Below are 14,605 nucleotides of genomic sequence, written 5' to 3' on the forward strand. Positions count from 1 at the left end.
CGTTGATCCCATGCTTCTTTTGCCGCGTTTTCTGAGGTCCTTGGGGTCCGATTGGTCGGGAACGAGTCATACGAATCAATTCTGAGACGAAAAATTTTTTGGTCAAAAAAAAAGGAAGGTTAACCATTTTGTATTTTTGGCGAAAATTTTCGCGATATTCAAAAGTGCTGAAATAAATTAATTGTGGCACTATTCCGACGTAATTTCGCGAGAAAAATCGATTAGGCGCAGTTCCAATACGCTGCGATCAACGCGTCGAAAGTTACAGCCAAAAAACGAAAACCTGAATTTTCGACATTTTTCAGCAAATTCTTTTTTTCTCGTATCTTCTCTTCCGTTGATCCCACGCTCCTTTTGCTGCGTTTTCTGAGTTCCTTGGGGTCCGATTGGTCGGGAACGAGTCATACGAATCAATTCTGAGACGAAAAATTTTTTGTTAAAAAAAAAAGGAAGGTTAACCCCTTTGTATTTTTGGCGAAAATTTTCGCGATTTTCAAAAGTGCTGGAATAAATTAATTGTAGCACTATTCCGACGTAATTTTGCGAGAGAAATCGATTGGGCGCAGTTCCAATACGCTGCGATCAACGCATCGAAAGTTACAGCCAAAAAACGAAAACCTGAATGTTCGACATTTTTCAGCAAATGCTTTTTTCCTCGTATCTTCTCTCCCGTTGATCCCACGCTTCTATTGCTGCGTTTTCTGAGTTCCTTGGGGTCCAATTGGTCGGGAAAGAGTCATACGAATCAATTGTGAGACGAAAAATTTTTTGGTCAAAAAAAAAGGAAGGTTAACCCCTTTGTATTTTTGGCGAAAATTTTCGCGATTTTCAAAAGTGCTGAAATAAATTAATTGTGGCACTATTCCGACGTAATTTCGCGAGAGAAATCGATTGGGCGCAGTTTCAATACGCTGCGATCAACGCATCGAAAGTTACAGCCGAAAAACAAAAACCTGAATTTTCGACATTTTTCAGCAAATGCTTTTTTTCTCGTATCTTCTCTCTAGTTGATCCCACGCTTCTTTTGCTGCGTTTTCTGAGTTCCTTGGGGTCTGATTGGTCGGGAAAGAGTCATACGAATCAATTCTGAGACGGAAAATTTTTTGGTCAAAAAAAAAGGAAGGTTAACCCCTTTGTATTTTTGGCGAAAATTTTCGCGATTTTCAAAAGTGCTGAAATAAATTAATTGTGGCACTATTCCGACGTAATTTCGCGAGAGAAATCGATTGGGCGCAGTTCCAATACGCTGCGATCAACGCATCGAAAGTTACAGCCAAAAAACGAAAACCTGAATTTTCGACATTTTTCAGCAAATGCTTTTTTTCTCGTATCTTCTCTCCCGTTGATCCCATGCTTCTTTTGCTGCGTTTTCTGAGTTCCTTGGGGTCCAATTGGTCGGGAAAGAGTCATACGAATCGATTCTAAGACGAAAAATTTTTTGGTCAAAAAAAAAGGAAGGTTAACCCCTTTGTATTTTTGGCGAAAATTTTCGCGATTTTCAAAAGTGCTGGAATAAATTAATTGTGGCACTATTCCGACGTAATTTTGCGAGAGAAATCGATTGGGCGCAGTCCCAATACGCTGCGATCAACGCATCGAAAGTTACAGCCAAAAAACGAAAACCTGAATGTTCGACATTTTTCAGCAAACGCTTTTTTTCTCGTATCTTCTCTCCCGTTGATCCCACGCTGCTTTTGCTGCGTTTTCTAAGTTCCTTGGGGTCCAATTGGTCGGGAAAGAGTCATACGAATCGATTCTGAGACGAAAAATTTTTTGGTCAAAAAAAAAGGAAGGTTAACCCCTTTGTATTTTTAACGAAAATTTTCGCGATTTTCAAAAGTGCTGGAATAAATTAATTGTGGCACCATTCCGACGTAATTTTGCGAGAGAAATCGATTGGGCGCAGTCCCAATACGCTGCGATCAACGCATCGAAAGTTACAGCCAAAAAACGAAAACCTGATTGTTCGACATTTTTCAGCAAATGCTTTTTTCCTCGTATCTTCTCTCCCGTTGATCCCACGCTTCTTTTGCTGCGTTTTCTGAGTTCCTTGGGGTCCAATTGGTCGGGAAAGAGTCATACGAATTAATTCTGGGACGAAAAATTTTTTGGTCAAAAACAAAGGAAGGTTAACCCCTTTGTATTTTTGGCGAAAATTTTCGCGATTTTCGAAAGTGCTGGAATAAATTACTTGTGGCACTATTCCGACGTAATTTTGCGAGAGAAATCGATTGGGCGCAGTCCCAATACGCTGCGAACAACGCATCGAAAGTTACAGCCAAAAAACGAAAACCTGAATTTTCGACATCTTTCAGCAAATGCTTTTTTCCTCGTATCTTCTCTCCCGTTGATCCCACGCTTCTTTTGCTGCGTTTTCTGAGTTCCTTGGGGTCCAATTGGTCGGGAAAGAGTCATACGAATCAATTCTGAGACGAAAAATTTTTTGGTCAAAAAAAAAGGAAGGTTAACCCCTTTGTATTTTTGGCGAAAATTTTCGCGATTCTCAAAAGTGCCGGAATAAATTAATCGTGGCACTATTCCGACGTAATTTTGCGAGAGAAATCGATTGGGCGCAGTCCCAATACGCTGCGATCAACGCATCGAAAGTTACAGCCAAAAAACGAAAACCTGAATGTTCGACATTTTTCAGCAAATGCTTTTTTCCTCGTATCTTCTCTCCCGTTGATCCCACGCTTCTTTTGCTGCGTTTTCTGAGTTCCTTGGGGTCCAATTGGTCGGGAAAGAGTCATACGAATCAATTCTGAGACGAAAAATTTTTTGGTCAAAAAAAAAGGAAGGTTAACCCCTTTGTATTTTTGGCGAAAATTTTCGCGATTTTCAAAAGTGCTGGAATAAATTAATTGTGGCACTATTCCGACGTAATTTCGCGAGAAAAATCGATTGGGCGCAGTCCCAATACGCTGCGATCAACGCATCGAAAGTTACAGCCAAAAAACGAAAACCTGATTGTTTGACATTTTTCAGCAAATGCTTTTTTCCTCGTATCTTCTCTCCCGTTGATCCCACGCTTCTTTTGCTGCGTTTTCTGAGTTCCTTGGGGTCCAATTGGTCGGGAAAGAGTCATACGAATCAATTCTGAGACGAAGAATTTTTTGGTCAAAAAAAAAGGAAGGTTAACCCCTTTGTATTTTTGGCGAAAATTTTCGCGATTTTCAAAAGTGCTGGAATAAATTAATTGTGGCACTATTCCGACGTAATTTTGCGAGAGAAATCGATTGGGCGCAGTCCCAATACGCTGCGATCAACGCATTAAAAGTTACAGCCAAAAAACGAAAATCCGAATTTTCGACATTTTTCAGCATGTGCTTTTTTCCTCGTTCCTTCTCTCCCGTTGATCCCACGCTCCTTTTGCCGCGTTTTCTGGGTTCCTTGGGGTCCAATTGGTCGGGAAAGAGTCATACGAATGAATTCTGAGACCAAAAATTTTTTGGTCAAAAAAAAAGGAAGGTTAACCCCTTTGTATTTTTGGCGAAAATTTTCGCGATTTTCAAAAGTGCTGGAATAAATTAATTGTGGCACTATTCCGACGTAATTTTGCGAGAGAAATCGATTGGGCGCAGTCACAATACGCTGCGATCAACGCATCGAAAGTTACAGCCAAAAAACGAAAACCTGAATTTTCGACATCTTTCAGCAAATGCTTTTTTCCTCGTATCTTCTCTCCCGTTGATCCCACGCTACTTTTGCTGCGTTTTCTGAGTTCCTTGGGGTCCGATTGGTCGGGAACGAGTCGTACGAATCAATTCTGAGACGAAAAATTTTTTGGTCAAAAAAAAAGGAAGGTTAACCCCTTTGTATTTTTGGCGAAAATTTTCGCGATTTTCAAAAGTGCTGGAATAAATTAATTGTGGCACTATTCCGACGTAATTTTGCGAGAGAAATCGATTGGGCGCAGTCCCAATACGCTGCGATCAACGCATCGAAAGTTACAGCCAAAAAACGAAAACCTGAATGTTCGACATTTTTCAGCAAACGCTTTTTTTCTCGTATCTTCTCTCCCGTTGATCCCACGCTTCTTTTGCTGCGTTTTCTGAGTTCCTTGGGGTCCAATTGGTCGGGAAAGAGTCATACGAATCGATTCTGAGACGAAAAATTTTTTGGTCAAAAAAAAAGGAAGGTTAACCCCTTTGTATTTTTGGCGAAAATTTTCGCGATTTTCAAAAGTGCTGGAAGAAATTAATTGTGGCACTATTCCGACGTAATTTTGCGAGAGAAATCGATTGGGCGCAGTCCCAATACGCTGCGATCAACGCATCGAAAGTTACAGCCAAAAAACGAAAACCTGATTGTTCGACATTTTTCAGCAAATGCTTTTTTCCTCGCATCTTCTCTCCCGTTGATCCCACGCTTCTTTTGCTGCGTTTTCTGAGTTTCTTGGGGTCCAATTGGTCGGGAAAGAGTCATACGAATTAATTCTGAGACGAAAAATTTTTAGGTCAAAAAAAAAGGAAGGTTAACCCCTTTGTATTTTTGGCGAAAATTTTCGCGATTTTCAAAAGTGCTGGAATAAATTAATTGTGGCACTATTCCGACGTAATTTCGCGAGAGAAATCGATTGGGCGCAGTTCCAATACGCTGCGATCAACGCATCGAAAGTTACAGCCAAAAAACGAAAACCTGAATGTTCGACATTTTTCAGCAAACGCTTTTTTTCTCGTATCTTCTCTCCCGTTGATCCCACGCTTCTTTTGCTGCGTTTTATGAGGTCCTTGGGGTCCAATTGGTCGGGAAAGAGTCATACGAATCGATTCTGAGACGAAAAATTTTTTGGTCAAAAAAAAAGGAAGGTTAACCCCTTTGTATTTTTGGCGAAAATTTTCGCGATTTTCAAAAGTGCTGGAATAAATTAATTGTGGCACTATTCCGACGTAATTTTGCGAGAGAAATCGATTGGGCGCAGTCCCAATACGCTGCGATCAACGCATCGAAAGTTACAGCCACAAAACGAAAACCTGATTGTTCGACATTTCTCAGCAAATGCTTTTTTCCTCGTATCTTCTCTCCCGTTGATCCCACGCTTCTTTTGCTGCGTTTTCTGAGTTCCTTGGGGTCCAATTGGTCGGGAAAGAGTCATACGAATCGATTCTGAGACGAAAAATTTTTTGGTCAAAAAAAAAGGAAGGTTAACCCCTTTGTATTTTTGGCGAAAATTTTCGCGATTTTCAAAAGTGCTGGAATAAATTAATTGTGGCACTATTCCGACGTAATTTTGCGAGAGAAATCGATTGGGCGCAGTCCCAATACGCTGCGAACAACGCATCGAAAGTTACAGCCAAAAAACGAAAACCTGATTGTTCGACATTTCTCAGCAAATGCTTTTTTCCTCGTATCTTCTCTCCCGTTGATCCCACGCTTCTTTTGCTGCGTTTTCTGAGTTCCTTGGGGTCCAATTGGTCGGGAAAGTGTCATACGAATCAATTCTGAGACGAAAAATTTTTTGGTCAAAAAAAAAGGAAGGTTAACCCCTTTGTATTTTTGGCGAAAATTTTCGCGATTTTCAAAAGTGCTGGAATAAATTAATTGTGGCACTATTCCGACGCAATTTTGCGAGAGAAATCGATTGGGCGCAGTCCAAATACGCTGCGAGGAACGTATGAAGAGTTAGAGCCGAAAAACGAGAACCCGAGTTTTCGACAGTTTCCAGCTGGTGCTTTTTTCATCGTAACTTCGTCGCTGTTGATCCCAGGCTACTTTTGCTGCGTTTACCGAGTTCCTGGGGGTCCAGTTAGTCAGGAAAGGGTCATACAAATCGAATCTGAGACGAAAAATTTCCGGTCGAAAATTTGGCAAAAAAGTAAGGCTAACCCCTTTGCACTTTTGGCGAAAATTTTTGTGATTTTCAAACTAGCTGGAAACAATTGTGAGTGGCACAATTTCGACGTAATTCTCCAAGAGTATTTTGTGTGCGCAGTCTAAAATCGCTTCAAGCAGCCGCGTATCATGATTCACAATTAAAGCAACGAAGAAATATCCCCATGTTTCTCCAGCTATGGATCCCACGGCATTCGGGATGCCTTTTTTGCCTTTTCTGTGGTCCCTATATTCAGCTTGTATTTCTTGAGCTGTCGGTCATACGATGTGTTCAGGTACTAATCACTTAGTTCGTAGCATTCATACGCGTAGTTCAATTCCGAAGCTAGTTTCATTCAAGGCTATCACTTCGTTACCAATTCAAATGGTTCACCCGTTCCTACGCGACGATTCTCCCTCGCTGTGGATGTACGCACCGCATTGAACACAGAAACAGAATGACGTGACTTGTCATGTCACAGCCGTCACGTGAATTCAACATCGACCTGAATGTGACAAACAATTCAGTTATTTCAATTCTGACGATGAAGACTGAAACTATTTCCATCAACAGTGCTTCATCTTTCGTCTCGTTGCCAAATATGTGAATAACCTAATGAGTGTTCAGAATGCCTACTGCTGTTATAATTCAGGAAGTTGTGTATCAGGAAATCGATCCGCTTGGTACTGCAAACTGATCAAGCCATTCGCATTTTGCATCATCACAGCGATGCTAGGTATTTCTAACGTACCAATTAGTCGACTCTCGTGATTTTACGCCGCAATGTAATCACAGTCATCTTAGTTCATTACGTTTTCATTCATCCGAGCGTCGACTTACAATATCACATGACAAATTGATATTCTGCGAGCCAGATCGAAACTTATTTACCACAAACTACATCTTTTTTCAGCAATGTCAGTCTCTCATCTCTGCGACAAATACTCAGCAAGTAATTCTTTCAGAGCTATCAAAGCGGACTTAGGAAACTTGAGATCACACATGAGCACACTTTCGGTAACTCGACCTCATTGTAGTATTTCTTCAATCATTAAAGGCAATCAACTTGATAATTTCCCATAAACGTCAGATGGAAGTCAAAGGCGTAATAGATACGCGTGATAATCTCAAGTACAAGTTAAAAGAACTGGGAATAGTCATACCGAAGATGTCGGAAGCGATTTTGAAGCTAAGAAACGACGTCTCGGAAGGTATGACCTGTACATTCTTTCGTTCTGCTACGTCGAATGCAGTATTGAAACACTATCAGGCGTCGAATGATCACAAAAAATACCGTCATCGATTTTTCCCCGCATTCTAGAGATGGGATTGCATACGAAAACATTACTGAAAGCCTTATCCCCCGAAAATGTCCGAGACATGGTAAGATGCGAAATAGAAACATACGACGCTGATAAAACTGGGATGACAGATTACGCTTTGGAGACGTCGGGTCAGTTTCAATGCAATTCTCGAATGACACATACATAACATGAATTTCACCGAGATGCAACTCGCTGCAAAAATTACGATGGCGAAATGATATCGATGCGAGCCGCGAAGTAGTAAATTGTTTTTTACAGGTGGTGCGATTCTTTCCACAAGAAACACGGAAACTTACTCAGCTGGAGCGCCGGTTTTGACTCTATTCGGAATGCCATTATGCCAGCAGCAAAATACACCGCGTGCTGTAATACAGGTGATAAAACGGGAGAAGTACTCGTAAGACGTTTGAATTTTTCGAAAAAATGTATACCCGCCAGGTTTACAAGTTATTGCAATTTAGTCGGGCGTTCTGCCGGGCGAATGCTGGGCGTTCAAGGGAACCAGCGGTTCGGTAGTGATCCAGCTTTTGGGGCCAGTGTTTGTATCGGGAGTCAGCTTGGAGCACATTTCCCCATCGATATCACCGACAGGTGAAACAACCACAGCTCCGAAGGATTTTTCAGTTTGGGTATAGCGACAGGCTGATAACGCGAGAAAAGAAACGTTTGCTTAAGCATCAAGGGAAACTTTATTTAACAGGGCTTACACGACGTGGACGACAGGGAAGGGTTTCTGTTTGGCGAATTTACGTACGATAATAGCGGATCGGCTGTGCAATATTTCGAAGTGCAGGTAAGAAAAGAGTGCAGATAAGAAAGAGCGTGATACGTACGTTACACCGTGACACAAAATTGCATTTTTCTTCTTCGCAGCACAAGCCCAAGCGATACTACGATATCGTCGAATTGAAAGTGCATTCGAACAGTGGTAACCACGAGTACACCTGTATTTACCGAATCCGAGTACACGGGTCGTTGAACCGATGAGGCGCAGCGAGACTTTTTGCTTTGATGTCTGGAAGTGAAATTGCAAAGAATATCTACGCCTCTAGCTATTACGAAATAAAAACCTTTGATAGAAATAACGAATGGAGGCAGAAATTGGCCAGTAATCGACGCTCACATATTTGAAAATACAATTCAGATCTTGCGGGCTCGATATGAGCTTGCACAATTTCAAGATTCTAAAACTGTTGCTGATTTTCAATTGAAAATAATTATTTTTGGATTCCTGTGGAACAGAGACTTCATTTTGACATACTAGCACGTAATCAACGTGCGTATGCAATCCACATTTATAAATCTTTTACAGGTATCATTGTAACATGCGAAAGTGCGAAAAATCCTTTACAATTTTAAATACATTTTGTACAAATTTCTCAAAGAATATTGAAATGCCTCCCATATCGTATGTGTAATAGTTTTTAGGAAAACAAGCTTTGAAATAATAAAGGCAGAAAAAGACGCAGGCATTTTGTTCACTGTACTCTCTTCCATTGTCCTCAATTGTAATTATTTAGTTAACTGATTGCTAATCTCAATCTCGAAATACGTGCTTGCTTCCTTGTTGAATAGAAGGAATTACAGCTAGACCTAACTGCACTATTCGCTTGAACGACTGAACATGTTTTATGCGTGAGAATACAGAATGACTCACCTGTCTTCTTACAATCATATATTTATTTACAAATTCAATTTTCCGTACATTACAGAATTCTTAAACAATATACTTAACATGTGACTTAATAAATATTAATATTATTATCATATCATTTTGAAATAAATACTTATCATCGTTCAAGATTTCAGTTGATATTTACAGAATAGGCAAAAAGAATCCGTTTTTTGTCTCGTATTTTTTCTTCGTTTTCCCTCAAATTTTTATTAACCATTTTATTAACATTACGATAATTATTAATCGTCAATCGTACATTTGGCAAGATAATTGATAATTTCTTTACGCAAAGCTCAGACTTCGTACAAATAGCAGAGCGTCTATACAATAACATTAAATACCGAGTCCGAATCAACTTTTGGTATGCAAACCGGAATTTTTTTAAAGTTGCCAAATGTTATATCTCAAACATTAGAATGGAAAACAATTTTCCACCTATTATCGCACAAACTTGTTAATACGTATAATACATCGATTTAATTTTCACTGATTCAACATTATTTTGCTATTCTTCATTATATTTAACTATGTTTACGCGAATATTCTTAACACGATCTCATCTCCAGAATCTTACATGCGTTCGTATTGATGGAAAACGCGTCGTAGAATTCGTAGATAATTATGTAATTTCTAGTATTCGTAAGATGATAATATGCAACGGTAAATTATATCATGTAGATTCAGGTCGTATCGAGTCCGGGACGTCAACCATAAACCTATGTATTCTATATGTATATGTTAATTTTTTAAATTAAAACTATTTATACGCAGAATCACGACGGTCTGATATTGATCGGTACAACTATATGTATTTGTAAAATTATTTTTTAAAACAGCAATGTCTGCGCAATATCGTTCTTCTCTAGTATGCGAGGGATAATATTTAAAAGATAACACCGAAATTGCCACGTTAGTTAATAACATTATTATGCGATGCTCACTAATACACCCGATTTTTAAATGTTTTCAATCACTACACTATATTATTGGCAGCAGCAGCAGCTCAGCACGGATATTCAATGTTTATTAAATTTTTATCATTTCCTTTTTCGATTTGCATTTAAGCAATAAAACATAACGATTTTGTATATACATGTTGTATACCTTATATAGAGAGACACATTTTTATCACATGATATATACCTATATATATATATATATATATGGAGAGAGAGAGAGATGTATATATACATACACACGCACATATATATATATATATATATACATTTCCTAAAGATTTCCTTACATTATGTTTTCATTTTACTTCTCCGGTGAAATGATGATAAAAATTTCCGACTCCACAATAATGGAGAGAGCGGAATGATTCAACAAATGTACAAAACTTTGCTAATTAATGCAAGAATAATGATTTAGAATAAAAACGGTGACGCGTATACCGGTGATATTTTATGACATTGTCTTTTACTGATTAATCATTAGTAAGTCATTATTTTTCATACGTGCATATATCAGGATATATTGTATATATAAACAGCAATACGTTGGGCATACGTGAGGGTGCGATCTAGTTTGGTTAGGATAATAATATTAATAATAATAAAGTTCAATACACTCAAAAATAAACAATAATTATGAATCATGTAGCTTAAGGTCAGGTAATAGTTTTAAAGGATTGACCAATAACTACTTCTATTACTACTACTAGTGCTACTACAAAGGAAGCTTGCCGATAAGACAATGTAGAATTATTATTAAAATATAGATTTAAAATTAGATATCGTACGTTAAACAAGACTATCACGACCCTCTCTAGCGCATATAGTTTAATAAAACTGTTTCTTTTTTTTTCATACATACACACATATATATGTATATACAAATTGCACAATCACAATTTACTAATATGTGTAAATAATTGACACGGTGTAGATTTATCAGCAGTGGTATACCTCCATACAGCGTTTAGCATTATAATTTATACTCTCTCACTCTCTCTCTCTCTCTCTCTCACACACACACTCTCTCGCTCTACACTTTACATATTTTCCATATTAATATTATTAACAATAATAATAACATGTTTAGCTCGTAACTGATAAATTGAACAATCGAATAACGTCAATTTTAAAAAGAGTTTGCGATTTTACAAAATAAGAAATTCAAACGAAAGTGTGTTACCCATTTTGGGTAAAGGGTATGTCATATCATAGCTCGAAAGTAAGACTAATCAGGAAGACTTATTGAAGATCTGGTATTTGAAAGGTACATTTTATCACTTTTGTAATAATATGTATTCGAAACAACAATTATACGCACCATGCATGCATATATGTATGTATGTACAATACTTAGTTCATGATAATTGTATGTTCAAGTGAAGTGTATAATTTCACGAGTCCATGTATTGTTTTGATAGATCATTTCGGTGTAAGAGTAAAATAGATGAATGACTGATATATATTTATATGATATGAAGTTAATCGGGTATTCGACCGTTATTAAATCGGTTGTAATGTATAAATTGATACGGCTCTTTAGGAATTCCTAAATGCACAAAGTGTACGAATAGATAAATGTCTTCCTGATTTGCAAAAAATGCATAGAAAGAATCTTCGAATGGTTTCTTGAATTTTGAAGTAATAAAGAATATTTGTCCGCTTCACATACCTTTGCAGTTTTATAAGCAAACATATCTGTCGTCACTTATTTATTAAACATGGCTCTCAAGAGGAACCTTAAATACTTTCGAAGCAAGATTAGCGTCCGGTAGCGATTGCGGGCGTGCATTAGTAACATTGAAAACAACATTGCTGGGTCCTCGGAAGCTGACTTCGATTAAAAAGCTGGTATCGGCAACGTTAACGCGATTACTGCTCAAATCCGGTGAGCTGGTCCGAAGTTGACTCTTCGTTGGCTTGCTGTCGTTTTTTATGACTTTTTCAGCCTCCGTTTGCAGCTTATTGTCTAGCCAATGAACTTTGTCGAAATCCTTGGTTCCGCCAACCGTGTGTCTCCTCTTTATGGATCGTTCAGGCATTCCGTTTTTTCTCTTCAACTTCGTAGCACCTTCTTTTCTCACCGACTGTCTGCGCTTGCTTATATTACATTCCGTTTTCTCAGTTTTAGTTAGAGATTCCGAACGCTTCAATTTGCTATTCGGCGATTCGGATCTGTCAGAGTGTTTGTTCAAGCTTTCCGAACGTTTTAATTTGCTATTGGTAGGAGAAGCTAATCGATCCGAATGTTTGTTCAGGCTCTCCGATCGCTTCAACTTCGACGTAACGTTGTCCGATTTCTTATTCAAGGATTCTGACCTCTTTAATCTCGATCTCGTGTCCGAGTTGCTTTTACTGAGGCTTTCAAACTTCTGTAACTTGTTGGAATACGAAGTATCAACATCGTCTGTATCCGGACATTTTGCTTCATCTAATTTGGTATCGCTGCTGCACGCCAAACCGGCGTTCCCGCTTTGAATTTTAGGTTTTTCAACTTTACTTATGGATTCAAAACGTTTTACTTTTGAACTGTAAGGCAGATCGGATACATCAGTCTTTGAGTTGCTTTTCTTTGGATTTTCATCTTTTTCTGCAGCATCTATCACCGTATTATTTTCCGATAATAAATTTACAGTTATATTTGTTTCCGGTAATTTATTACGAATGGTTCGGTCGTTATCGGGCGTAGTCGGGTCAGAAATAACACTGGAGTCCGTGTCTTTTTCTGGAATATCCTGGTGGATACAGATAGAAAAATGAAAGTTATAGAAATATGAATGAAAGAGAAGACTTACGCGGCGAAGAACATGTAAGAAAATCGTCAACGTCACAATTTGTCCAAGGTCTTACATTTTTGGTGTGTGGGGGACGTATCTTGTCTCCTGTAGAGGTTTTGTGGAGGCTGGGATCTCGATAGACCTCCGCAGGTTGATGATTCGTAGAACAATTATTGCAGCTGCTATCTCGTTTGTTTGGGGGTGGATCGGACGGCGTCAACTGACTCGGTGGATTCACAAGTGATTTCCATTTTCTGTCAAAGGTCGACGTGAGGCTAGTCAAAAGATCGCTACCTGTAAACGAAAAAGAAAATATTCTCATTACAGTCAACAGCGTATGAATAACTCGTATACATATTCATTTATGATCTAACACATAAAGCATGTTTTCTTTTGGACAACGTACAATAATTATTATTTGAGCACAAAAAATACACTAATTATAATTATATGACGATAATAAATAATGCTAACAGGTAGACAGGTGGTAGTGTTGTTGCAGCTATGGATATTGCCAAGTGAACATTCCTGAAATAATAACAGTAACAATAATGCCGATAATAACAATAATAATAACGATAATAATAATATAAAAATAAGAATAATAACACATAATCGGCAAACATAATTCTCAACAACAAAGATGAATTGTGATGTGCAAACGTGTTAAGAATGGCTTGCGTGCGACATGACAGGTCAAAATGTGAGTTGCCTGGCGGTATGAAATGTAAGAATGATGAATTGTTTTTTTTTTTTTTTAAAGCTGATGAGCTGCAAGTATAAAACATAAAACGCTAATTAGTAAATGATGAGTAGGAATTTTCATCCGCCACATGTATGAATATAATACTCTCGCATTCTCGATCGAATTCTGGATTTGGAGCACAGATATATGAATTTGAGAAATGCAGGAATACATATCGCATGATGAAAAATCCGATGAACCTTTTTTTTTTCTTTTTTTTTTTTATATCGCATAAAGAAAAACAACGAGCAAACGTGTGTAAACGATTGAAAAAATTTAAGCCATTCAGATGAGACAGCCGTCTGCTCCTCAGACACCTCTGGTCTGATTTACCTCTAAGGAATTTGTTTAAAGTCTTGGATGATGCCCCTGCCCCTGGGGTTGATGATGCTGGGGCTGAATTGGGGCCTGTGGGGGCTGGGGATGGGGGCGGTGTCTTCGAGGGGGGGCCACTGGCCCCTGGAGCACCGTGTAGATGGGTCGATATGTAGCACCAAAAACCCGGGCTTGGTGTATGCCTATGTAATTTCATATGAATAGTACAAAGGAAAAAAGATCAGAGTTCATTTTTATTTTCAATCACAAGCTTAGCACGCTATCACATAGCTTTTGAACGTTTCTAATGTTTAATCAGAATAGTTCGTAATATATCTACTCAAACATTGCTGATTTATCGTCCCAGTTTCAATTCAAAATGGACTTTCAAACATGCAACATTTTAATGTAAGTAAAAGTTCAACAACCGTTGATAGTATCATTTCTTAAATTTACGCAGCTTATTTGCTTGAAAGTTTCTTGAGAGTATGTATTATATACGTTTATTGCTATGTAGAATTTGCGCATTTATAACTTATTTTTCGATCGAAAGTAATTTTAGAGAGGAAGCTGATACAGTAGGACCAGTTAAAAGACTGAACGTAGATATCAGAAGCACATTTATAAGCTGCTGAGGAATGTTAGTGGGCATAGTGGCAATTCATTTACAATAACAACGATTTCTTCTCTCTAAAATTCCCAATGACTTGATTCATTTTTTTACACTATTAGTATGAACCGATTAAAGTCCTACTGTAAAATCTATTATTGTACTTGATGGTGCAAGAATTACTAAAATCAAAATAAGCAGTTTTCAAGCGAGAAATAAAATAGGAGATACTGTTGAAGACTTTCCGCAATTTCATCTCGTGTGAAAATTGTAATAAAATTTCACATTGTGCGGTTCTGATTTTTCTTCCTCCCTACTTTTCACATATTCGATATTTCACAGTGACAACTTATAGTCGAGAATTATGCATAAATAGTATTAATTACACGC

General features: G+C 38.1%; 2 protein-coding genes across 13 annotated transcripts in view; one reads left to right on the forward strand and one right to left on the reverse strand.

Annotated features, from left to right (window-relative positions):
* Positions 1 to 6,422: 6,422 nt before the first annotated feature.
* LOC124217991 (klaroid protein-like) lies at positions 6,423 to 8,389 on the forward strand. Its single transcript, XM_046624274.2, has 8 exons — positions 6,423 to 6,548; positions 6,726 to 6,829; positions 6,903 to 7,023; positions 7,134 to 7,265; positions 7,396 to 7,511; positions 7,599 to 7,766; positions 7,838 to 7,930; positions 8,011 to 8,389. Exons 1-8 carry the CDS (start codon positions 6,428 to 6,430, stop codon positions 8,122 to 8,124), a joined length of 969 nt encoding a protein of 322 aa, XP_046480230.1. The 5' UTR covers positions 6,423 to 6,427; the 3' UTR covers positions 8,125 to 8,389.
* A 410-nt stretch (positions 8,390 to 8,799) lies between these two features.
* RhoGAP19D (Rho GTPase activating protein at 19D) overlaps positions 8,800 to 14,605 on the reverse strand; it is a 101,444-nt gene continuing 95,638 nt past the window's right edge. For 11 of the 12 annotated variants that reach the window (XM_069135535.1, XM_069135538.1, XM_069135543.1 and 8 more), the window contains 2 exons: positions 12,619 to 12,839; positions 8,800 to 12,503 (listed from right to left, as the gene is read on the reverse strand). In XM_069135535.1, coding sequence (XP_068991636.1) covers positions 11,484 to 12,503; positions 12,619 to 12,839 — 1,241 coding nt within the window. In that variant the 3' untranslated portion in view covers positions 8,800 to 11,483. Of the gene's footprint in view, positions 12,504 to 12,618; positions 12,840 to 13,623; positions 13,809 to 14,605 lie in introns of those variants that run through there. The other variant, XM_069135544.1, reaches the window with a different exon arrangement.

Source organism: Neodiprion pinetum, chromosome 4 (assembly GCF_021155775.2).
Source record: "Neodiprion pinetum isolate iyNeoPine1 chromosome 4, iyNeoPine1.2, whole genome shotgun sequence".
Classification (NCBI taxonomy): domain Eukaryota; kingdom Metazoa; phylum Arthropoda; class Insecta; order Hymenoptera; family Diprionidae; genus Neodiprion; species Neodiprion pinetum.

Excerpts from the sequence above, each read along its gene's own strand:
- LOC124217991 (XM_046624274.2), top strand. The coding sequence starts at position 6,428 with ATGAGTGTTCAGAATGCCTACTGCTGTTATAATTCAGGAAGTTGTGTA. Across the intron at positions 7,266-7,395 it reads TTACGCTTTGGAGACGTCGG|GTGGTGCGATTCTTTCCACA; the intron begins GTCAGTTTCAAT and ends TGTTTTTTACAG. Across the intron at positions 7,512-7,598 it reads CACCGCGTGCTGTAATACAG|TCGGGCGTTCTGCCGGGCGA; the intron begins GTGATAAAACGG and ends ATTGCAATTTAG.